At 33.4% G+C, this 24,253-nt stretch overlaps 1 protein-coding gene and 1 long non-coding RNA gene across 2 annotated transcripts; both read left to right on the plus strand.

Moving 5' to 3' along the window:
- Positions 1–10,283: 10,283 nt before the first annotated feature.
- LOC124910388 (homeobox protein knotted-1-like LET12) lies at positions 10,284–15,423 on the plus strand. Its single transcript, XM_047451022.1, has 6 exons — positions 10,284–10,981; positions 12,022–12,142; positions 14,382–14,575; positions 14,741–14,872; positions 14,967–15,103; positions 15,197–15,423. Exons 1-6 carry the CDS (start codon positions 10,358–10,360, stop codon positions 15,219–15,221), a joined length of 1,233 nt encoding a protein of 410 aa, XP_047306978.1. The 5' UTR covers positions 10,284–10,357; the 3' UTR covers positions 15,222–15,423.
- A 6,307-nt stretch (positions 15,424–21,730) lies between these two features.
- On the plus strand, positions 21,731–22,052 carry LOC124945215. The gene is made up of 2 exons (XR_007099974.1): positions 21,731–21,844; positions 21,925–22,052. It is a non-coding gene; the product is annotated as an uncharacterized LOC124945215 (long non-coding RNA).
- The last annotated feature ends 2,201 nt before the right edge of the window (positions 22,053–24,253 follow it).

Raw genomic sequence — 24,253 nt, forward strand, 5'->3', positions numbered from 1 at the left:
TTTTTCAATGAGACCCGTAATTCCAAGCCAGAGTTCAAAATTAAATGTTCATTGTAACTTTGGTTTACTATATTTCTTTGTATAAATGCTAGTGAAAATGTAAGAGTTAAATTGATATTGATTAATCATTTACATTCACTAACATTTATACATAAAAATATAGTAAAGAAATGTTATAAGTAATTAAAATTTAATATTGAAGTACTGAGATTAAGGTAAACAAAATCTAAGAGTCTCATGGAGAAATTCAGGAGTCTCTTTTGAGATAATAGCGATTGACTTTATTCTTGATCCTTTAAGGTTTATAAATTATAATATTGTACTCTCTAATATTTTTCTCTCGAACGAATTAGAGTGGTATATATTAGAGTGGTACATACCGTGAGTTTGTTACATAATAAACAAAATAATTTAAGCCAAATTTTTCAGTGATAATGTTAGCTAGTTAATTATCAGTAGATATGTATTTAATGATGAGAAATTCTAGACAAACAGAGTGATGGTGTGGAACAAATGAAGAACCCATGGTCTGCATCGATTTTACATGATTTTTTCGACTTTAACAATTGGCATCGAATTTTACAGTCGATAATGATTTTCTTGACTTTTACTGTCGGCATAGACTTTACCGTTGGTAATGATTTTCTCGACTTTTATAGTCGGCATCGACTTTTATAGTCGGTAATTATTCACTTACTTTTAATAGTCTTTCATAGTTCGTATCGACTTTTATAGTCATATTTTTTTACAATGATTTTTTTTCAACTTTTGTAGTTGTAGTAAATATGAAAATATATCTTGATAGTTAAGTTTCAAAGTTTGACGATGATGAAGGTTAAGATGGTTGAAATGATAACATTTCAAAATGAGTGGTAGTGGTAGTGGTAGTGAAAATAATGAGAAAATGGTGGTGGAGGAGAGAAAGTATAAGTGTAGAGAAGATTGATAGAGAGTTTTTGTGATTTTTAAAGGAAAAAAGTGTTACAAAAGTTAATGACGAGATATATAGAATTGATGAGTAACCATATGTAAACAATACTAATTGTTGTGGTTGAGACATTTGGAATAAAAATGTTGATAAGTTATGAGCTTATAGAAAGACAATATCTCAATAAAATAAACGAATTAAGACATGATCACATGAGACTCGTCTCTTTTAGGTGGTGAATCTTACCTTCGATGACACAATTTTGTTCATTTGTACGCGAACACTATTCAATAAAGAATCCAATTAAAAACTTTGATAAGATCGTGGATATTCACCCTTACAAATACTCTGATACCAAGTAAATAAAATAAGGAATGTAGATAATACGATAATAAGAGATAGTTACAACATGTAAGAGTTACAATGATATTGATTTATCATTAAATACAAAGAAATGTAGTAAACGAAATGTTACACGTAATTAACATCAAGAATCTCGGTTGAGAGATCAGGGATTAACATCAAGAATCTCGGTTGAGAGATCAAGGATTAACATTTATTCAACGTAGTCTCTAATGTATAACCGACGAATCACCAATTCTTTAACATTCATATCATTTTGTTTGTGCTTAAGATAATTCTTAAAATCGTTTAAAGACGGTGACAACTTCTCATTAATAATCGTCACTTGGAAGGTTTCTCTCAAATTCATGTCTTCAACATGAATTTCATTCAAAATAATTTGGATCTCTTGAACTTGTTTAATAACTGATCTTGAATATACCATTATGTAGTCCAAAAATCAACTAACAATAAAACTTTTTGTGCCCGCATCTTCGGTTCTGTATTTTTGTTCAAGAGATTGTCATAGTTCTTTGGCCATATTCTTTTCATTATACACATTGTATAGTGAATATGACAAACCATTCAATAAGTAATCTACATAAGAAATCCGAATGGTTCTAATCATCAATGGCCGAAGCCGCTTGCATATCAACTTTCGAACGCACATTTGAATCCGATGATGAGGCCATATTTGCTTCATCCATCTTAAAAGTTGGAGGATCCTTCGTGAGAAATCGTGTAAGACTCAAGGTGCGAGGTAGAAAAACATTTTATGCAGATATCTCTTAAAATTCGAGCTGTCAAACTTTTTCGGCTTATTTAGATAGTTAGCGGGATCAAGCATCCTCATGTTGGAAACAAGTGTTTCGGTAGTCATTTCTAAAACAAAACAGAAACGTGTAAAAAATTCGAGATAAGTAACATATTGTTTTAAGATTATTAGTAATCTTATCTCGAACAAATACACATAAATATTATGTCAATACAATAAAATGATAATAAAAGAAATACAATATATTATTAAATAAATCGAAGAAACAAAATCTTCTTGTTTATTCTGAGGCATGTGTTGATTACAGTTTCCTTAAAAAGTTTCAATATCTCTCGCAAGGCTGTCAAAATCGAGAGTTTACGTAGAATCGTTAGCCGGTTGTAAACTCGTAAAATCTAGAGTTTACGTGAAATCGTAAGAGTTTAATTTGAAAAAATAATAGTTATATATTATTATTATTTTTATATATAATTAAATATTTTATACTTAACCAATTTTAAGAAATTATATACTTTCATATAAAATTAATTAAATAATAATAATAAATAAATAACACTATAAAAAATTATAATTACAAAATTAATTATATTAATTAATTAATTTAAATAACCAATAACTTTATTTTTTATTTTTTAAATATAAATTTGATTTTTTAAAGTAAAATCGTATAGAATCGTAAAATCGAAATTATTTATAAACTCGTAAACTCGTAAAATCTTATTATCGTAAATTTAACATCGTAAGAGTTTACATATTTAAGAGTTTACTTAAAATCAGACTCGTTAACCTAATGTGAAATCGTAAAATCGTAAGATTTTAAGAGTTAACTCGAGATTTTAACAGCCTTGATCTCTCGTTTGTGTTAAGAGAGTTTTTCGTCAATGGCGGTTTCACAAGGTACAATAGAACCTACAATAATTTAGCACAAAAAATCACTACACAACGAATAAGACAAAAAAAAATTGAATTTGGACTGAATATATATATTAAATCATTACAATAGGTTCAATTATTGATCAAACATCAGTAATCCATTCATGTTGCCCTTTTTGTCTTTTGACATTCCATCTTGCCTCCTATTTTTTATTAAGATTATATCAAGAGAATAATATATTTAAATTTCATCTTGCTCTTAAAATTCGCATTATATTCAAATTTGGTGTAAATTTATATTATTTCGATTTAATTCATTTTCATTTAATTTATTTATTCAAATTTTTATTTTTATTTAATTAATAAAACTAATTTATTACTATCATCATTAAAGTTATTAATGATCATGGTTGTTGTTTGTTTTGAATAACTTATATGATCTTACTAAATAATATTATCATTAAATAAGTTGCTAGTCATATTCAAGATTCAATAAGAGATCAAAAGCATTGGGTATTGAGGAAGTCATTTTCTCTTTGTCCTAAACAGATTGCAAAAACAGAAATTAACTTGGGTAATCACTAAATTTTACATAATTAAAGTTATAAATTTTAAAATAATTAATTTAAATAAAATAATTAAAAACTAATGCCAAATCATGATTAAATAATTAATTTAATTAAATAATTAATTAGATTAATTATTATGATAATTAAAATTTAATTAATTAAAAATAATGGCCAAATAAGTAAATAAAATAATTTGGAATAATTGTTGTACTCATTTTATCTCAAATTATTTTTAAGAAAATTAAGTGGAATTAAAATAAATGTTGTATACATTTTATCCCAAATAAATTATTTATTAAACCCCATAAATATATCCAAAAAGATTGAAAAATAAATGTCATATTTATTAAAAAAATTTGTAAGTTGAAATGAAGCAAAAGGATTATAAAAAAATCAATTTCAAACAAGTTCCTAAACTGAAAATCATTTGTGATCCTATGTGGCCGAAATTCAGAAGAATCCTTGTAGAAGAAGTCACAACCTTCGGATATGCGCTGGAAACTCATCCAACGCATGAGAACCATCTGTGTCGCCCGCTGCAACGTAGCATCCCGCGTTCAAATTTGCACCTGAAATGACGTTGTTTCTTGTCTGGTTTTTCTTCTTCCTCGCGACGACTAACTGTGGATAAGAACAACTCCATATTTGATTTTTCATAAATTGAACTTTTTCGTTTCTCCTCCTATTGACTTCGTTCAAAAGGTGAAATGATACCCTACTTTAGTGATCATTTCTCCTATACTTGGAGAAGTCATAATAGCCTATATCGACGATTGGCCGGAGAATTGGTCGGAGAACAGCCAAAATGTCATCAATGACTATTTGACATAATCCAGCCTACTTGATTGACGAACCGGCCATGGGAGGCTATGAATAACCCCTCCTTTGAGCAAACCGAATGCAATAGATCCACTCTCAAGCCCTCAATCAAGCTTTGAAAAAAATCCACCATTAAAGATTCAAATTTTTTCTAGAATTTTTGTGAAAGACCTTAAGGCTCTAATTCACGCATTCAAGAAGCTTCCTTAAGAGCTAAGGAATGTTCTCCAACTCTAAGTAAGCTTCCAATCACACCATAATTCGATTTACCAGTTTAAATTGAAATTTTTATATTTCAGTTTTGACAACTTCGTATACTGGCTGGTTATTAGATTTCTTGATTGGAAAGAAATCTTAAGGTCATTTATAAGATTTCTGTTAAAGCAAAACTCAATCAATCAACCTAATGCAGAAACCCCTAAATTTGAATTTAAAATTTTCAAAATCGGGTTTTATGTTCTTGAGTTATTGCTCAAGAACAGCAACCCAAAAAGATTCCCAACATGTTTCTAATGATGTTGGGAACCTATTTAGACCAGTTCCAATCCATCACGATCATGTTTGATCAAAAACCAAATTTTTATAAAAAATAAAAATTTCAGTACAGTTAGTGTTCATATTTTGGTTACATTCAATCATATGAAGCATAAAAAACTATTGACATGATTCTTACACTTCATTAAAGCCTACAAATTAGAAACTCGTTTTTGGTGACAAAACTATTTTGATTAAATGAGACCTCACCTCGATTGAATGAAACATCAGGAACTTTGTGATTCTTCTCATGCCCTTAGATCAAAGGATTCGGGTCTCAAATAAAATCACCAAATCTGTAGTTTGGTGTTATTAAGGACCGAGAAAACTAGCCCAAGTTTAACCAGGATCGAGTGTTCTTCGCACTTATGACCGATAAATGTTAGCCCAAGGCTAATCCAAGACCGACAAAAGTCAGCCCAAAGCTAATACAAGACCGAGTGTTCTTCGCACTTAAGAACGACAAAATTTAACCTAAGGCTAACTTAGGACCGAGGATTCCCGCACCCGACCGAGTAATTTAACACCCCCACCAAGGGACTTCTACACCTCAATTGAGGAATTCAGCACCTCAACTTAGGATTCCCGAACTCGATCAAGGAATTTCCGCACTCGACTAAGGGATTTTCACACCCAACCGATGGAATTTAGCAACTCGACCAAGGTATTATGACCTTGGACCGAGGGTTTTATCCATGACCGATAAAAATCACACCTAGGACTGAGAGCACCGGTCCTAGGACCTGTTTAGTTCCATTTTAAAATTTTCAAAATTATTTTTGTAATTTTGGGATCCTAAACTATTTTCTAAACATCCAAAAAAATATAAAAGGACTTCAAAATATTTTTAGAATATTTTCATAAAAATATATTGATAAGGGCTTGTTTGAGATTTATTTTTAAACTCTAATGTCTTTAAACGGATATTCTTTAGGTACATTCCTCCTCAATCATCGTCATCAGCTATAGGTACCAGCATATATATGTTGTTGTTGCAATTTTTAAATACCAAAGAAAAACTCGTGCATGTTTAGAACCGGAAAAATAATTTGTTAAAATAAAACGTTATACAAATTTTTTTCCAAAAATCCAAGATTTTATAAAGTAGAGACCATTTTTAATGGGAACGGAGGATGTAGCACGAAAGCCTTTCCTGAGTATCACTAAACTACGAACCAAAACGAAACTCTAGTTAAAAATATGTTTTATACATATAGTTTTTATTTATTTTAAACATAAAATCAATTGTCGACTCTTTATCAAATAAATAATCTTTTAAATTAATTATTTTTAATTAATATAATTAAATATTTCTTTAATCAATTTTTTATTTTATTATTTTAAATTAAAAAGATTATTTAAAATTTTATCAAAAATTTATTATTATTATAATTAATTTCAAAAGTTAAGACATATTTCTATAAATCTTTTAAAATAATGTTTGATTTAAAATAGTTATCTAACACGCAAACCGAAGTTAAAATTTCTGAAACATCGAGCTTTTTCTGGGACAAGGGTTTTCTAGGGGTTAAACAATTACTCTCCAGCAGAGAAAATTTGTTGGGTATTAACATGGATCACCAAAAGATTGAGACACTACATGTAAGCTCATCCCATCAAATTAGTATCAAGATTGGATTCGATCCATTTCTTATTTCAATGAACCCTTCATTCACCTAGGCTTGGCAAATGGATGATGATGATATCCATATATGACATAGCTTATATGGTACATAAATTTGTCAACGTAAGTATTGTCGTAGACTTCCTAGCTGATCAACCCATCATTGTTGAGTTAGAAGACGAACTCGAATTCTCCAATAACAGAATTATGAGTGTAACATCAGACACATAGAAACTAATATTTGATAGGGCTTTCAGAAAGTAGGGTTATGAAATTGGAATTCTGTTAGTTGACCCGAAAGGGACATATAACCCAATATCCATAAAACTTGAATATCACATTACCAATAATGATGTTGAATATGAGGCATGCATCTCATATCTCAAGTTGACATACGAAAAAGGGGCAACCAAGTTAGAAGTAATTGATGACTCTAATTTGGTCATATCCCAAGCCAATAGCACGTGGCAAGTAAAATGAGAAAATTTAAAGCCCTATCACGCCCATTTGACCAAGCTTATGAACAAATATGATCAAGTGTTATTTGTTCATGCTCATAGGAGCAAAAACCGTTTCGCGAATTCCCTCACTACCTTAGCAGCCATGACAAAAATTTAAACCCCTTAAAATTCGAAAAAAATTTAAACCCCTTAAAATCTGACAAATGAGTAGTGACATAAGTATCATCAACCATTCTTAAATTTAATAATTTTTTCATTACATGTACATTGTTGTTAGCAGATGGTTTCTCATACATATCAGAGAGAGTTTTCATCAGACCCATGATGGTTTTCTCCTTTGTTATGTTGTGAGTAATAGTCTTGCTTATTGTCAATCAGACAACTTTTAAAACTGGTCTATCAAAGAGTTTTCATTTAGCTTCATTCATCATCTCCGTTTTCTCACTCAAAGGACATGAAGCTTCTTTCTATAGAGGTAATATTCAATCTGCATCCTCCATAATGCATAATATATTTCATCAAATCTTATAATGTCATGTCATATATTGTTCTTCTCTATCATCGTTTTAAATGCTCCAATCTAGCATAACATCGCTCTAATATCAGTTGTTAGGATTTGGATCCCCAAATATGACATATTTGAACGATCTGTAAAAACGCAAATAAAAAGAACACAATAAGACACAAATTTATAATGATTCACTCAAAAGAGCTATGTCAACTTCAGTCACCAGATTTTACTATAAAGAAGAAAGAATATAGAGTTTTGTCTCACATTGTTTATCTCTCTAGAATTTTTTTTATATAAACCTTTAATAATAATATATTTATAGGATAAACATTAATGTAATAAAACATAAACAACTCTTTGTCAAACCAAACCTAAACACAAACTTAATAAACTTTAATTAAATTTTTAGAATTTATTATAATTGTAAGCTCAATAACTTATTATTAATAATGAATTACGTGAAAAAAGTTGTGAAGAAGAAAAGTCATGTCAGATATGATGAATCAATAGAAATTAGGGTTTTATATTTTTTGACTTTTAGACAAGTTATAATAATGTGAATTGTGGGTCTATCATATGGACTTTAAAGGGGAAATTTGACGAAATAACCCTGATAATATAGTTATTTCAAAAAATAATATAGGGGAAGTAAGTTTTGCAAACATAACATTTTGCCCCTAGCAAAAGACAGTTATATCCCCAATAAAATATGATATTATTTTCCCTTTCCCCCCTCTCTCCTCATTTCACCATTTCTCTTATTTCTTTCCCCGACGACTGTCCCTTTCCCCTTTCTCTCTTCTTCCCGATAACCAAACGAACCAACGAAGCGCGAAGCAGATCGATCAACTCCCCAATGCAACGCCGGAACGCCTTCATCATTTTAGGTGAGTTTTTCCTGTTTTTTCTGTCATTTTCCTCTTAAATGTATTATAGCGTTTAAGGTTTTAGCGTTTTAGAATTTAGGTTTAGGGTTTTAGGGTGGTTGAAAGATTCTGCGATGATGCATTTTTCGCAGACGACAGATGCATTTTTGCAGACGTAAATGCATTTTTCGCAGGCGCAAATGTATTTTTTTTTTACCTGCGAAAAATGCATTTTTCGCCTACGAAAAATACAATTTCGCGCTGTGAGGTCATTTAACTTTCTTAACATTGTTTTACTTGGCTAATCTTGTAGAGATTGTTGGTTAAGTATGGGTCTTTGATTTCGTTGATCTATCAAACTTATTATTCCTCCCTCTTTGAAGATGTTAATAATTCATCAGTGGTGGTTTGTATACTATATTTTATTCTTAAAATTTGGCATAAAAATAATAATAGTTAGTTGTGTTCTTCCTCTAGTCTTTAGAGTGGCACAAATGGCTTAATCAAAGGATTGTCGGTTGTAGAATTGTGCTAGAAATAAAACTCTAATGACGAAAAAATAATCATAATCATGTAAGTTATAACAACCCAAAATGAGTAAATTTGTGTTTCTTTAGTAACTAGTTGTAACAAAATCTTTAACCAAAACACATACAAAATGTCTAAAGATAACACAAATAAAAAAAATCTAAACAAGTGGCCGCGTTTTAACTTATCAAAAAAGTGGATTTCATCTAATCAAAAGAGAACAACCGATTTCCTAGCACTTCTTTTTGCTTCTTTTAGCACCATCAGACTTTGATGGGGTCACAATCAAGTATACAAATAAACCCACAAAATAGATCAACGAAATCAAAAACTCATACTTAACCAACAATCTCTGCAAGATTAGCCAAGTGAAACAATGTTAAGAAAGTTAAAATGACCTCACAGCGCGAAATTGTATTTTTCGTAGGCGAAAAAAGCATTTTTCGCAGGCGAAAAAAAATACATTTGCGTATGCGAAAATTGCATTTGTCGCCTGCGAAAAATGCATTTACGCCTGCGAAAATGCATCTGTCGTCTGCAAAAAATGTATCATCGTAGACGAAAATTGTATTTTCGCCTGCGAAAATTGTATTTTCGTCTGCGAAAATGCATCATCCACTGTAAAACTCTTTCAGCCACTCTAAAACCCTAAACATAAACTCTAAAACTCTAAAACGCTAAAACCCTAAACGCTATAACACATTTAAAAGGAAAACGACAGAAAAACAGGAAAAACTCACCTGAAATGATGAAGGCGTTCCGGCGTTGCCTTGGGGAGTTGATCGATCTGCTTCGCGCTTCGTTTGTTCGTTTGGTTATCGGGAAGAAGAGAGAAAAGGGAGAAGGGAAAGGGACGATCGTCGGGGAAAGAAAGAAGAGAAATGGTGAAATGAGGAGAGAGAGGCAAAGGGGGAAATAATATCATATTTTATTGAGGGTATAAGTGTCTTTTACTAGGGGCAAAAGGTTATGTTTGCAAAACTTACTTTCCCTATGTTATTTTTGAAAATAATCATATTATCAGGATTATTTCGTCAAATTTCCCCTTTAAAGAGAGAGTTAAGAAAAATTATTTTTTAGATTTTAAATTTTAATATTAAAATAAATAGTAAATATATATTTCAGACTCAAAAAAACTAAATAAATTATGGAATAAATATTATATGAGCTCGAGGTAAACTCGAATAGTAAACGAGCCGGCTCAAACACGACTCGAACTTCGTCAAAGTTAAGCTCAAGTAAAATTTTGATTAAGTCGTTTCACGAGGACTTCCTCGTTTGCAACCCTACCCATTGTAATACTAACTTCTTATATAATAATAATAATTTTAAAAAAAAATAATGTTTTGTCCATCTTATTTTAGGATTCTTTTATAAATGAAAAAAGAAAAAGTTTCTTCAACTATAGCCGTTGTTGTCCTTATTTACGTATAAGTCGTAAAGGATAAAAACTTCTTCCTTTTTCTGTTCCTCTATCTCCCTTCCCTCTCTCTAGAATGAGACAGCACCCTTGAGAGTTGTTCGTCAATGGCGTTTCACGACCATCTCTTCCAGGAAATGGCGCTTCAGCAGCTTGCTGACCAGCAACTGACCCAAAACACGTCGGTCCTTAGAGGATTACCAGAGCAGTTAGTCCAGCCCTCACCCGACGCCGCCGGAAAACAGCCTACGTGGTTAAATAGTGCTATTCTCCGGAAACAGGGTCAGGGACACCACCAGTACGAAGATGGGGTATTCCTTCATCTACAGACCAGCAATTCCGACTCATCCGCGTCGAATCAGTGGATAACCGGCCGTTCTATTCACGGAGAGGGAGCTGAAGAATTACCGGGAATAATCGTCGCGGCGTCAGAAACGGCAATAAATTGCGATGTAAAAGACCCAAGTCAACCCTGTGAGAAGGCTGGTTATGGCACTGTAGATGAGAGTAATCATTGGCAGAGGGCTAAGTGCAAATCTGATATTCTAGCGCATCCTCTGTACGAGCAGCTCCTATCAGCTCATGTTCAGTGCCTCCGCATCGCCACGCCGGTTGATCAACTGACGAGGATTGATAGGCAGCTGGCGCAATCGCAGCAGGTGGTGACCAAATACTCCGTTCTTGGACAAGGAAGTCAGCTCCTGGATGATAAGGACCTTGACCAGTTCATGGTAATTTATCTACAACATGCTTAGAAATTTTATTTAATCCGCTTGAATACTGATTACTAAGTGAACTTGACACGATTTGATGCAATCAGAACTTAGAAGTCTGTTTAATGGCATACATTAATTGGATCATCTTTCCAATTCCTGCAGTATTAGATTCTCCAATGTCCATGGAGATTTCGTGTTTTGATGGAACTCATACATGTGTTGGATAACATAGGAGAAGTTTCCAATTTCGTCCCTTCTTCATCAAGTTCTCCAAGATATTTTAGGCAATGTATTATTCAAGAGAATACTTTGTTTTATAAATCTGAATCATATCGTACAAGTGGGCACATCATAGTTCATCTCTCCGTACATATCATTGAGACTTTAGTGGTGCTATGGGAATCTCTTGTTTTAATGCTTGTCCACATATGGGATCATTTGAAACCAGCCATCTTTCTTTTCCTTTGTCCAATTGGTCATTCCAGAGTCTTCTTTCTTATTCTTTTTTAAACTTCTTACAAAAAACCGATTCCCAGATAACAAGAATGATTAATAAGAGGAGATATGAAGCAAAAAATCTGTTTCGTCGTTTAAAAGGATTGCATGATAGTAGTACTCAAATTTATGGGCGTCTATCTGTTGTGTCCAGACATGAGATTAAGACTCAGCTAAGCTGGATTAGATCTGAATAGTTACCAGAATCAGCAAGAAGTTTTGGGGGAGATTGAGGGAGATGTAGAAGAAATTAAGGGAAGAAAGAGATACAATCAGATGGGGAGTGGAGAAGAACTGAGGGACAATGCCCTTCATTCAATAGAAGGAAAAATATTTGTTTTACACCAATATAGCTTATTTTTCTAATCTGACGGAGTTTGCCGTTTGAAGATGTTCAAGTGGTTAAATGGATTTTTCAGGTTTTGAGTTATGACAAGGAAGCTTGAGTTCATTTCTTGTAGACAGAATTTTCTCTTGAATGTGTTATATTATCTTACATAACTGTTTGTCTTCAAGTAATACAATTCTAAGGTGTGATTTACCTTTTCCTTCTTATGCAGACACATTATGTTTTATTACTCAGTTCATTTAAAGAACAATTGCAACAACATGTCCGTGTTCATGCGATGGAAGCAGTTATGGCTTGCTGGGAGCTTGAGCAATCTCTGCAAAGCTTTACAGGTGAACCTTAAATGTTTATTTCTATTGTTCATGTGAATAAACACCAAATTGGCAACTTCATTTGATGGCTAGGTTATGCTGGTTACTTTTCATGTGTATAGGGCAGGAGTTTCATTTCATATATAAGTCAATAAAATAATACTTTCTAATAGTTCTTTTTTGTTTTGTTTTGAAATGTTAAAGTTTATATTAAAAAGGTTGTCGAGAAAGCTACTTTTATATTTGAACAATGAAAGAAAGTGGCATAATGGGGAAAAGGAGAAGGAAAGGAGAAACGGCGACAACCAAATAACCTCCAAAGATGGAAGTTGTGATGAGATAAACTATAAAGTCAAAATATTCATTAAGACTTTGTTTATTGTGGGATCATTTGAATAATTAGGTGGTTATTTTCAAATAACCTAGTTTGTTGTAAGTTATGAAAAATCAGGTAATTTAGGGCTATTTGAATAAATAGACATTATGGATATAAATATATAATGAATAAATAAATTAATAAAAGAGAAAGAAGTAGAAGATATTTAGTATTTTGATTGATGATTTGAATGATGTGATTTATAAGTGATTGTTGATGAATATTATTTCCAAATGACCCACACCAAACAAGCTCTAACTCATGGACTTACTAAATAGCCATCTCAACATAGATTTGTCACATTTCAGTACTACTGTCTAATAGTAATATGATTGGTATTACCATAGGTGTCTTCCTATACTCGTGATTTGTGCTTTGAGTTAAATTCTTATCTTGTCAGAATCAATTCAGGTTTTGTAACCGATTTATCTAGTTACTGTAAAACTGACTTCTTTTTCTTTTTGTATCTTCGTTCTTTGAACATGGAAAGTTAGATTCATGAACACTTTTAAATGTCCAATCCTTAAATACAGTTCTGTTTGACCTAGTAACTAACTTATCGGAAGAGTTGTTGCTGTAAATGCAAGTCAAGTTAATAATGGGTTCACTTTCATTAAGTGTCCCAAATGAGATTATGCCAAATTAGTTTGTGATCAGATGTTAACCTTACTCCCATGTCTACAATCTCAGGCATACTCTTTCATTCTAAATCGTATTATCTGATAATGCATAATTCCTTTTGTTATTACAACAGCATTAATTAGGCTTGTGCATTATTTTTAAAGTAATCTAGCTGATATGGATTTGGTTAATCATTTTTGTAATAACAATTATCCTAATCACAAGAGCTTCAAGGGATGATGAAATATCATAGAACATTGGAGAAATGATTAATTAGTCTAATTATAAGTGATGAAAGTGAACAAGATATTACCATGCATCTAGGATTATTTTTTTTTTTTATTTCTTGATGGACATGACAGCATTACTAATGACCTTCTCATCATGGAAGTTTGGGAATAATTTATCATTTCAAAAACGTTCATGAACAATTTCTGGCAATAACCAAGCTATTTGGATACATACAATTCATATGTGAGACCATAATTGTGATGCATATGGGTTTTATTTAGTACTCTATGCATGTGATCAAGAAAAGTTAATATATTCAAGCCACAAGTTTCTTCCTTTTATTGAAAGTTGCCTTAAATTTGTTTGTTTCTGTCAGTTTGAACAAATTACTATCTGGAAATCTCCAAATTCACTGGGAACTTATTTTGTTCCATTTAATGAGAGACATGTGGCAACCTTTCATTTGTTGAGAAGACACCAGATTCATATATTCCTTTTGAAAATCCAATGTGTAAGCATATATGCATTTGTGTTGTATTTCTTGTATTTCAAATTTGGATGATCTTGCTGGACATCTCTTCATGTTTCTTGGGAAATTCTGCTTACTAAAATAGAAAGAAAACAGGTAAGTAGAAACTAATGTGTAATGTTAACCTCTCTATTCAATGACCGTTCCTCTCTTTAGGAGAGACCTTTTCTCAAACCAAATCGGTTTGCAGATTGTCTGCATCTCTCACCAAAGGAACCACAGAAGAAGGCACTAAATAGCTAATAGTATATGGAGAATTTCCCGTTTAAACATTCTAGTCTGTCCTTTCAAACGCTCAAGACAAAAACATAAGCTTGTGCTTGTCTTGCTTGTTTTATTTCCTCAAGCTCTTCCCTTTCATAACCATTTCTTTCATTGTTAATGAAATGGTTTAAAGTTTAGCAAAACAAGAAAAAGCTCAATATAAGCATTAAATTTTAAAAAAAATATATATATAAATGAAGAGAAACTAACAGATACTATGGAATTTTGTATATGAGCAGGTGTAGCTCCTGGAGAGGGAACTGGGGCAACAATGTCAGATGACGATGAAGAACTAGAAGATAATGAAGCCAATTTGTTTGACGGAAATCTAGATGACGTAGAGAACACAGGTTTTGGTCCTCTAGTCCCAACCGAAAGTGAGAGGTCACTAATGGAACGTGTCAGACAAGAGTTAAAGCACGACCTCAAGCAGGTGATCTAAATACAGCATAAACACTTATGTTTCATTATCTAGATTCAGATCCAGATTAGAAAATGCCAATAATTTTCTAAAACTTCGTCAGATTAAGTTTAATTAATTTCCAAACGTGATCCCATCTGGACGAAGAATTTGATAGTAATAGAAATGATATTTTAGGGGTACAAGGATAAGATTGTTGATATCCGAGAGGAAATACTTCGTAAAAGAAGAGCGGGGAAGCTCCCTTGTGACACCACCTCACAGCTCAAATCCTGGTGGCAATCCCATTCAAAATGGCCATATCCAACTGTTAGTATTATCAATAATCTGTCTCTGTTACCTTCTTTTCACATTTGCTATCAGCTTACTAAAACTTGGAAGTGAAATTATTTACACATTTCAGGAAGAAGATAAAACAAGATTGGTGCAGGAAACAGGGTTGCAACTGAAACAGATAAACAACTGGTTTATCAACCAGAGGAAGCGGAATTGGAACACCAACCCTACATCCTCCACAACCACAAAGAGCAAACGCAAAAGGTAGCTTTCTACTCTTAGACTCTTTATGAAAAATGTTTCTTTCTTGATAAGAAAAGTTAAGAATCCCTTTTACCAACTCTATCCAATAACCAGGGATAGTAAGACAGGTGAAACTTGAAATGAAGAGCAAACCAAATGCAAGAGTTGTTCACTTTTTTCGGTTCAAAACATGATCTTGTCGACAAGAAAGCTGTAACGATATTCGTGCTCCCCCAAAAATATTTTTCTGGAGAAACCCATATCTATTTAAATTTGACATCTTGATGATGCATTGTAACTTTAAATTTGGTCTTGTATTACTATGTGAATAGGAATTGTCATATCAAGTATTTATATAATTCAACACAACTATTCTTCAACCAACCAAAAGGAAGAAGAAGAACCATCCCAACCTTAAATTTAATTCCATTCCCCCCTCCAAAACAACTCTAAATTAGTTTCTCATTCTTTTTCTAAATAATAATAATTATTATAAAAACAATTTTTTTGAAAGCTAAAATGCTATTTTTTTCTTGAAAAATGGTTATTTATATTAAAAATGAAAATAAAAACTTCAAAGTACATGACAATAAAAAATAAAAAAACGGTGCTAAATAAATTAATTCAATATTTTCTTTTCATTATCATATAAATAATATTTGTTAAGGGACATTTTTTTTTATATAATCACGTAATTTGTTAATGAAAAAAAAATGCTAATGTGTTTATGGACATCAAAATGTTGTGAGAAATGTGACTGTCGTCCCGCGAATAGGGGAAATTGGACGAAATGACCCTAAAAATAGGCCTATTTGCCTCCGTGGTCAGCTTTAATAATATTTGATCTGGTGACCACTTTATTTTTTTTGGACGAAATTACCCTTTTCGCGTAACGCGAAGGGACTTCGCGTTTCGCGAAGTGAAACAGTATTGATATATGTACTTAAATTTTTTCATTTCTCTCATTTTCTTTCTCTCTCAAGCTTTCTTTCCTCCTGAGTTTGTCGCCGGCGGCGTAAACTCCGGCGACGGCGAGCCCTAAAGCATAAATCTACAAGATAAGAAACATAATCCCCGAATCTATGTTTATATAACAGATTTATGTTTTTATTTGTATTTCTTAATGAAACCCTAACCCTAAATATGTTCTTTTTGGTGATATTGGTTAATATTGGTTCATATTGAATCATATTTGTTCATATTGGGTCATATTTGTTCATATATGTTCATATTTGTTCATATTGGTTTATTAGTTTGTTCATCTTATTGATTGTTCTTTTGGCTGTGATTATATTTGCAGATGATATCGTTTCTGCTAGTTACTTAACGAAGCGTTAAGTACTTAACGAAGCGTTAAGTACTTAACGAAGCGTTAAGTACTTAGCGAAACGTTAACTACTTAACGTTTCGCTAAGTACTTAACGCTTCGCTAAGTACTTAACGCTTCGTTAAGTACTTAGCGTTTCTGCACGCGCGCGTAGAAAGACAAAGAGGCGCGCGTATATGCACGCGCCATACCATATATTTTAAAAAATAAAACATTTCGACATTCATTTCTTCCATTTTCCCTCTTCTATCCTCTCGATTCCTCTCTCTCTACTACAACCGTCTCACTGAAGACTTTGACAAGGCCGATCTGCCCGTCCCCCTCGTGTCCTCTCTCTCTATCATTGATTCCCCATAAATCTCAGGTTTGTTTTTTTTTTTGTTGTTGCATGTCTTTTTTTGGTTATGGGTTTTCATATTTGCATGTTTAGTTTTAGGGTTTTGGCTGTTTCAGTTTATTTGGTTAGGTTTCTGGTTATTGATTATTGCCTTATATTTGCATGTTTGTTTCTGGTTGTTGGTTATTGTTTCTGGTTTAGGGATTCGCGAATTATGAAGTTTGAAGCGCCCTCTGCCTGAAGAAGATTGTTATGAAGTTTGAGGAAATGGATCTTGTGGAGAAGGTGTACAATACCCAATTCAGATATATAGTCTCTGCGTCAGTGTTGCAGTTCTCAGGAACTATTGTACATCACATGTTGCTTAGAAGGGTAACCTCAACCTCCAAGGAGATAACTTTCAATATCAATGGGCAACAACTTGTGTTTGGTATGAAAGAGTACGCCTTGGTGACGGGCCTAAACTTCGGAAGGTTTCCTGAGGTGAACGAAGAAGAATGCCGAGGTTGTCCACCTCTGTTGGTAAAATATTTTAAAGGGAAGACGAGTGTAGTAATGCAAGACTTGGAGACTGCTTTTTTGAAATGTAGAGATAAGGAAGATGCCTGGAAGATGGGGCTGGTATGCCTGATTTGCCAGTACCTATTTTCATTTGACCCAAGGAGGGTGGTATTTGCAAAAATCCTCCACATGGTCGAAGACGAGAAAAGTTTCCTCCGATTTCCTTGGGGGAAGGTGACCTTTAGAGCCACCCTCAAGGGTTTGAACAAGAACATGAGACATCTCAGTCACAAATATTATAAGAAGAAGAAAAAGAGTACTGATCCTTATGCTCCTTTTGCTTATAACATTTATGGGTTTGCATTGACATTTCAAGTGTGGACATATGAGGTCATCAAAGGTTTTGTCCCTAAATTTGCTAGAAAGAATGAGCTTAATGATCCTCTACGCCCAAGGTTGTTAGTCTATCATTCCAACAGGAAGAACACCTTGATCGAGATAAAGTCTGCCTTGGAGACAACGGATCTGACTGAGATGGAAGAGTCCTCCATGGAGAAGAGGTTATACAGTGGTGAAGACTTTGAACAAATAGATGAGTCAACTGATGAATTTTTTGAGGGATTTACAGAAGGGAAGTTAGTGAAGGAGGATTATGATGATGAAGAGGAGGGAAGTGAACCTGAGGATGAACAAGAAGAACCTACTTCCAAACCAAACACCCGGAAGAGAAAGGCTGCGCTTAATCTCAAAGAAGCAGTAAACCTGAAGAGGAAGCTTGCTTATGAATCTAGTCCTGCCAACATTCCTAGTCCCCCATCCGCTACTAGTCCTGGATTACTTCCAACATCTTCTGTTGGATGTAAATGTGAAGAGCTGAAAGAGGAGGTAAAAGCGCTGAAGGAGGAGCTCATCAAAGAGGTGAAGAAGGAGCTCAAAGAGATGAAAACAGCTTACGAAGAAACTCAAACACATCACAAGGCTTATATGAAAAAGTTGGTTGTTAGTATGTGCGAACAGTTATTAGCCAAATCCAACCAAAGGATGGCCACGTTAATAGGCAAATTAGATAGTATGGAGGAGGAGAAGAAGAAGAAGAAGAAGAGCAAATTGGAAAAGAAGGGCAAGACTGAGGTAAGATAAAAATACTTATCGTTTCGTTAAGTACTTATCGTTTCGTTAAGTACTTAACGCTTCGTTAAGTACTTAACGCTTCGTTAAGTACTTAACGCTTCGTTAAGTACTTAACGCTTCGCTAAGTACTTAACGCTTCGCTAAGTACTTAACGCTTCGTTAAGTACTTAACGCTTCGTTAAGTACTTAACGCTTCGCTAAGTACTTAACGCTTCGTTAAGTACTTAACGCTTCGCTAAGTACTTAACGCTTCGTTAAGTACTTAACGCTTCATTAAGTACTTATCTTTTGTTGTTCATAACTGACCACACTGTTGTTTTATTTTTGCAGGAAGGGAATGTAGAGGAGATGAAGACGAATGACATAGAGAGGAAGGATGGGAAGGTGGAGGAGGAGAGTGAGAAGGTGGAGGATATAACTGAGGTAAGTTTTGATTAGCGAAGTGAAATGTTGTTTCGGAAAGTAAACGCTGACCACACTATTGTTTTCTTTTTGCAGGATGGGAAGGTGGAGGAGATGATGACGAATGAGATGGAGATTAATACAAATGAGATGGAGATGAAGGATGGGACGGTGGAGGAGGAGAGTGTGAAGGTAGAGGATAAAACTGAGGTAAGTTTTGATTAGCGAAGTCAAATGTTTCGTGAAGTAAACGTTGACCACACTGTTATTCTATTTTTGTAGGATAGGAAGGTGGAGGATAGTGTGGTGAAGGTGGAGGAGACTGAGAATAATGTGAAGGTGGATGGTGGGGAGATTGAGACTGATGTGAAGGTGGATGGTGGTGAGATTGAGAATGATGTCAAGGTGGATGATGGTGAGATTGGGAATGATGTCAAGGTGGATGGTGGTGAGATTGAGAATGATGTCAAGGTGAAGGTGCATGTTGGGGAGATTGAGACTGATGTGAAGGTGGATGGTGGGGAGATGTTGCTCTCCGATATGATGCAAGAAATAATTGAGAAAAAGAAGGATAAGGTCAAAGTTGAGAAGGTTGAGAAGAAAGCCAATGATGGGAAGGTTAAACTCAAGGTTGGGAAGGTTGAGAAGAAAGTCAAGGTTGAGAAGGATGCCACGGATGGGAAGGATGAGAACGATGGGAAGGATGGGAAGGATTCGAGGGATGGGAAGGATGAGAACGATTAGGGCTGCAAATGAGTCAAGCTACTCGTGAGCTACTCGTGAGCCGCTCGGTCAAAGCTCGGCTTGAGCTTGACTTTGACCCAGCTCGAGCCGAACTCGAGCCGGCTCGTTTAAAATTCGAGTCGAGCTCGAGCTCATATAATGCTTGCTCGATGGCTTGTCGAGCTTTTTCGAGCCTAAGTATATAATATATAATTTTTTTTATTTAATATTAAAACTCTAATAATATATTTTTTCCCTCTCTTTTTCTTCAAAACCCATATGAAAGGCTCATAATTCATAATTAAAACCCTAATTTCTAACACATCTACAACTTTCATCTAATCCCTCTTCTTAATCCCTCTTCTTTATTTCTCATCTAACCTAATCTGACTCTTCATCTAATCGTCTCTTCTTCTCTCATCTAACCTGTTCATCTAATAGCCTTTCTTTCATTATTTCTACATTTTCTCTTCCATGCCTCTTCTTTCCTTCTTTCTACGTTTTCTCTTCCATCTTCACAATTTCTTTCACTCTTAATCTTTTCTTCATTCGTCTTCACATATTTTTTCAGAAGAGTCTTACAGTTACATTACAGGTAATTAAATTTATTTTCTCTTTTTATGATAACTATTGTTTTTGCGTTTTTATTTAACTTTGATTTTTTTTTACTTTAAGGAAATCCAGCAACAAAGAAAGGAAAAAATTATTTATTGGTGAACTCAGTGGTAAAGTAAGTCTTGTTCATCTTAAGTCTTGTTCATATTTTTTTCTTAAAACAATTTATGCTTATATATCTTTTTTTATGTATTAGGATAAACTTAGACTTCGATTATTCTATACCTAGGTTGAATGAATATATAGAATAATACTTATTAGTTTCGATTATTCTATAAAAATATTAAGAAAAAGATGGAAATAATTTTTTTAAAAAATAAATTATATATAATAAAAGTATATTATATATAATATTGAAAGAGATAAAAAAGGGTTAATATATTATATATAATAAAATAATATTAATATATAATAATTAGTTTAGTATAAAAAGAAATAAATATGGTTAATATTTAATAAAATTATATTATACTTATATTGAAAAAAGATAAAAAGATACTTATATTATATTATACTTATATTGAAAAGAGATAAAAAGATACTTATATTATACTATATATAATATATATTATAATATAAAAAAAAATAATATATATTGTTGTTATAAGTTATATTCTTCCTATAATGTTTGAATCTTGTTATACTTGCACCTAAATAATTCAAATATATATAATAATATCTAATGAAAAAGAAGACTAAAGTAAGTTTTTATAATTAAATTCTTATGTTATATACTGAATTTTATCACTTATTTAATTAATTTTTCACTTTTTCAGAAAGAGAAGACATATCAAGAAATTTTGTTGCCGGTATCTACATCTTAAAGTAAGTTAAATTTTAGTTATTTGTTTTAACATTTATTTTTTATATTAATTATTTTTAAGATTAAACATTTCATATTATTGAATGCAGGTAGTTGTACGTGTGCTATGATTGAAGAACATGAGTTAAAAAGATTAATATATTGAATGTTCAAACAATTTTTATTGTTTTGTACTTTAATTTTTGAATTTTATGTTTTAGAATTTTGATTAGTAATGGTGATTTAATGTTTTGGATTATTATGTTTTAGAATTTTGAATAGTTATGATTGTTTCATATTTTAATTTTGAAATATCATGTTTTTATTAATATGTATGAAAGATTGATATTTTAATTTTATAAATAAATTTGGTTCGAGTTCGAGCTCGAATCGAGCTCGAATCGAGTTCGAGTTCGAGCTCAAGTTTGAGCTTGAAAATTAAATTTTTGTTCAAGCTTTCGAGTCGAGCCGAGCTTGTAGGTAATATAGTCGAGTCGAACTCGAGCTCAAATTTATAGGCTCGTTCGAGCTCGAGTTCAAGTCGAGCTAATAAATACTTAATCGAGTCGAGCTCGAGCTTCAGCAAGCTTGAGCTCGGCTCGGCTCATTTGCAGCCCTAAGAACGATGATGATGATTTCCAATTATACAACACTCCACCTAAAGGAGTAGTTCCCAAAAAAAGAGTGAGGAAGCAGAAGAAAGATGAAGACTACACCAACCCTTCTGTGTCAAAACAGCCAAAGACGAATGATCCATTAACTATCAATCCCCTTCAAAAATTTGATGATGAGTTTTTGGTTCAATTACAAAATTGGTTGAAAGATGTAGCCACCAATGATGAGACAAAGACTGTGTTTACTTGCGAAGCACGAAAGAAGTTGTTTGTTAGAGTTCTAACAAAGTGCACATGGCTTAAAGATCCTGTAAGTCTTGCATTTCATATTAATTCTTTAACTTATGAATAAGGTTTTTGATATATGCTGCCTTTTCCCCCATTTTGTAGGAAGTCGACGCAGTCTGCCACTTGTTGCGCAAAAGGATTGAGCAATATCCCAAGACATATAAACATTGTAAAGTATCAATAGGGGATTGCTTATTAGCAGATATGATGAGGCGAGAGTACCCGAACTTTAAAAAAGATCCTGAAAATTTTCCAATATCAGAGGTATTTGCTCAGTACTTCTGGGGTGCGGACCATAGACATATGCCAGAATGGCCACTAGTAGACGATATTTACGTGCCTTTGAACATTGGCAACAAGCATTGGGTACTGTGCGTCGTTCGTGTACAAGATAATCACATTGACGTTTATGACTGCGACTCGAGTATTTATAGGAATCTCGATCCATACCTGAGACCTTTGTGTGAGATGTTTCCACGAATATATGCAATGGGAGCCAGTGATGCTGAGCTACAAAGGTATCCTAATTTCAATTTCCAGAAACTGACATATAAAAGGTTGTCACACCCAGCCAAAAATGTAGTCGCCAAATATGGGGAAGTCCCTAGAGCAGCAGAAAGTGGGGATTGTGGTGTATTTATGCTTATGCACATGGAATACTTGACTGCTGGTTTAGGTGTAGAGAAGGTGACTTCCAATGAAATGGAGTTTTTTCGACAAAAGATGGCGGTCCGGTTATTTCATCAAATTACAGAACCTTAGTTTGTATTGTAATCGTTTATTGATTTTTGGATAGAACTTGACTTGTGCTTATGTATTCTGAACTTGTATTACTTTTTGGGTAGAACTTCAACTTAAGTTACATTTCATGTTAAAATATTTGTAGTTTTAATGTAGTCTGGTTGGTTGGTAGTCTGATATTTACATACCAAAGAATTGAACATATAAATCAATGTACATAAATCATACCAAGTAACTAACTTAAACTCACTTTAACTTAAACCAAGTATAACTTAACGAAGCGTTAAGTACTTAACGAAACGATAAGTACTTAACGAAACGATAAGTACTTAACGAAACGATAAGTACTTAACGAAACGATAAGTACTTAACGAAACGATAAGTACCTAACGAAACGTTAAGTACTCCTTCAGTACACAGATAAACTAGATACAACATACAGATTACAACTTATCCGATTAACACTTATCCGAGTACAACTTATCCGAGTACAACTTATCCGATTAACACTTATCCGAAAACATAATACAACTTATCCAAAACACTTATACAACTTATCCCAATCAATCTAAAGGCTCATATTGTTGAGATGATGGCTCGTGCTGTTGAGAAGATGAGTCTTGATGCTTAGATGATGATGCTTTTGCAGTAGATGGTGCAGGCATGACTGCTTTGCATGTGGCCCTATTATGTCCTAGTCCACCACATGAGCTGCATCGTCTCGGAGCCTTACGTACCTCACCTTGAGATGACCTACGCTTTGTTTGTGGGCGCCCTTTCTTAACCTTGACAGGTGGTTTTAGACATACGCGTTCCTTGATCATTTCGGGAATATCCCAATCGTCTTCATCACCAGCAGGGTAACATGTCTCCGCATATGCATTCATCCAAGATTCAGTTGTGTAATACCTGTAAGAATGGAAAATAAAACGATTAAACAATTGGTTAAATAAATTAAACATGTGAGCTGAATAATACCTTGAACAAAAGTCATAACAAACCAAATTGCGGTGACGGGCAGCAGCCATTGCATGAGTACAAGGAAGACCAGAAACTTCAAATACCCTACAAGTGCAGTTCATGTCTTTCAAATTGACTTTAAAATGAGACTGATTATCATGCACATAAAACTCGAATCGGTTAAGCGATGATACTGTATAGAATCTAGCCTTCTCGAATCCCTCACGTAACCACTTTTCATATGTTGGAGATAACACTTCTCGGTGGTTGGACGCTCTTTCTCTTCTCTCATTAAACCAACCTTGTATTGTCAATCTTAAATACTCGGCCATTGAGGAAATGGGGTACTTTCTGGCTTCCCTGCTCTGACTATTAAAACTCTCAGCATAATTGCTTGTTAGTTGATTGTATCGCTTACCGGGGAAAAATGCTCTACTCCATCTTTGAAATCCAATTTCTTCCAAATAGGCAGCAATCCTATTATCTTTAACCCTTATCTTGTCAAAAAAACGATTGAATTCGTGGACAGTGTACGCACGAGAAGCCATATCAAACTCCATATGACAATTATCAGTTTTGAATTTCGCGTTGATATTCATCTTTATGTGATATGTGCACGCACCGTGGTATGCTTCTGGAAAAACAGCACATAAGGCATTGGCGATGCTTGGGTGTCTATCGGATACGAAGACGAGATCATCAACTAATCCAATTGCTTCTCTCAATTTTT

Source organism: Impatiens glandulifera, chromosome 7, assembly GCF_907164915.1.
Source record: "Impatiens glandulifera chromosome 7, dImpGla2.1, whole genome shotgun sequence".
NCBI classification, from domain to species: Eukaryota; Viridiplantae; Streptophyta; class Magnoliopsida; order Ericales; family Balsaminaceae; genus Impatiens; species Impatiens glandulifera.

Coding starts and splice junctions, on each gene's coding strand:
- LOC124910388 (XM_047451022.1), top strand. CDS start 10,358: ATGGCGTTTCACGACCATCTCTTCCAGGAAATGGCGCTTCAGCAGCTT. Junction 10,982..12,021: donor AGGACCTTGACCAGTTCATG/GTAATTTATCTA, acceptor CTTCTTATGCAG/ACACATTATGTTTTATTACT. Junction 15,104..15,196: donor ACAAAGAGCAAACGCAAAAG/GTAGCTTTCTAC, acceptor TCCAATAACCAG/GGATAGTAAGACAGGTGAAA.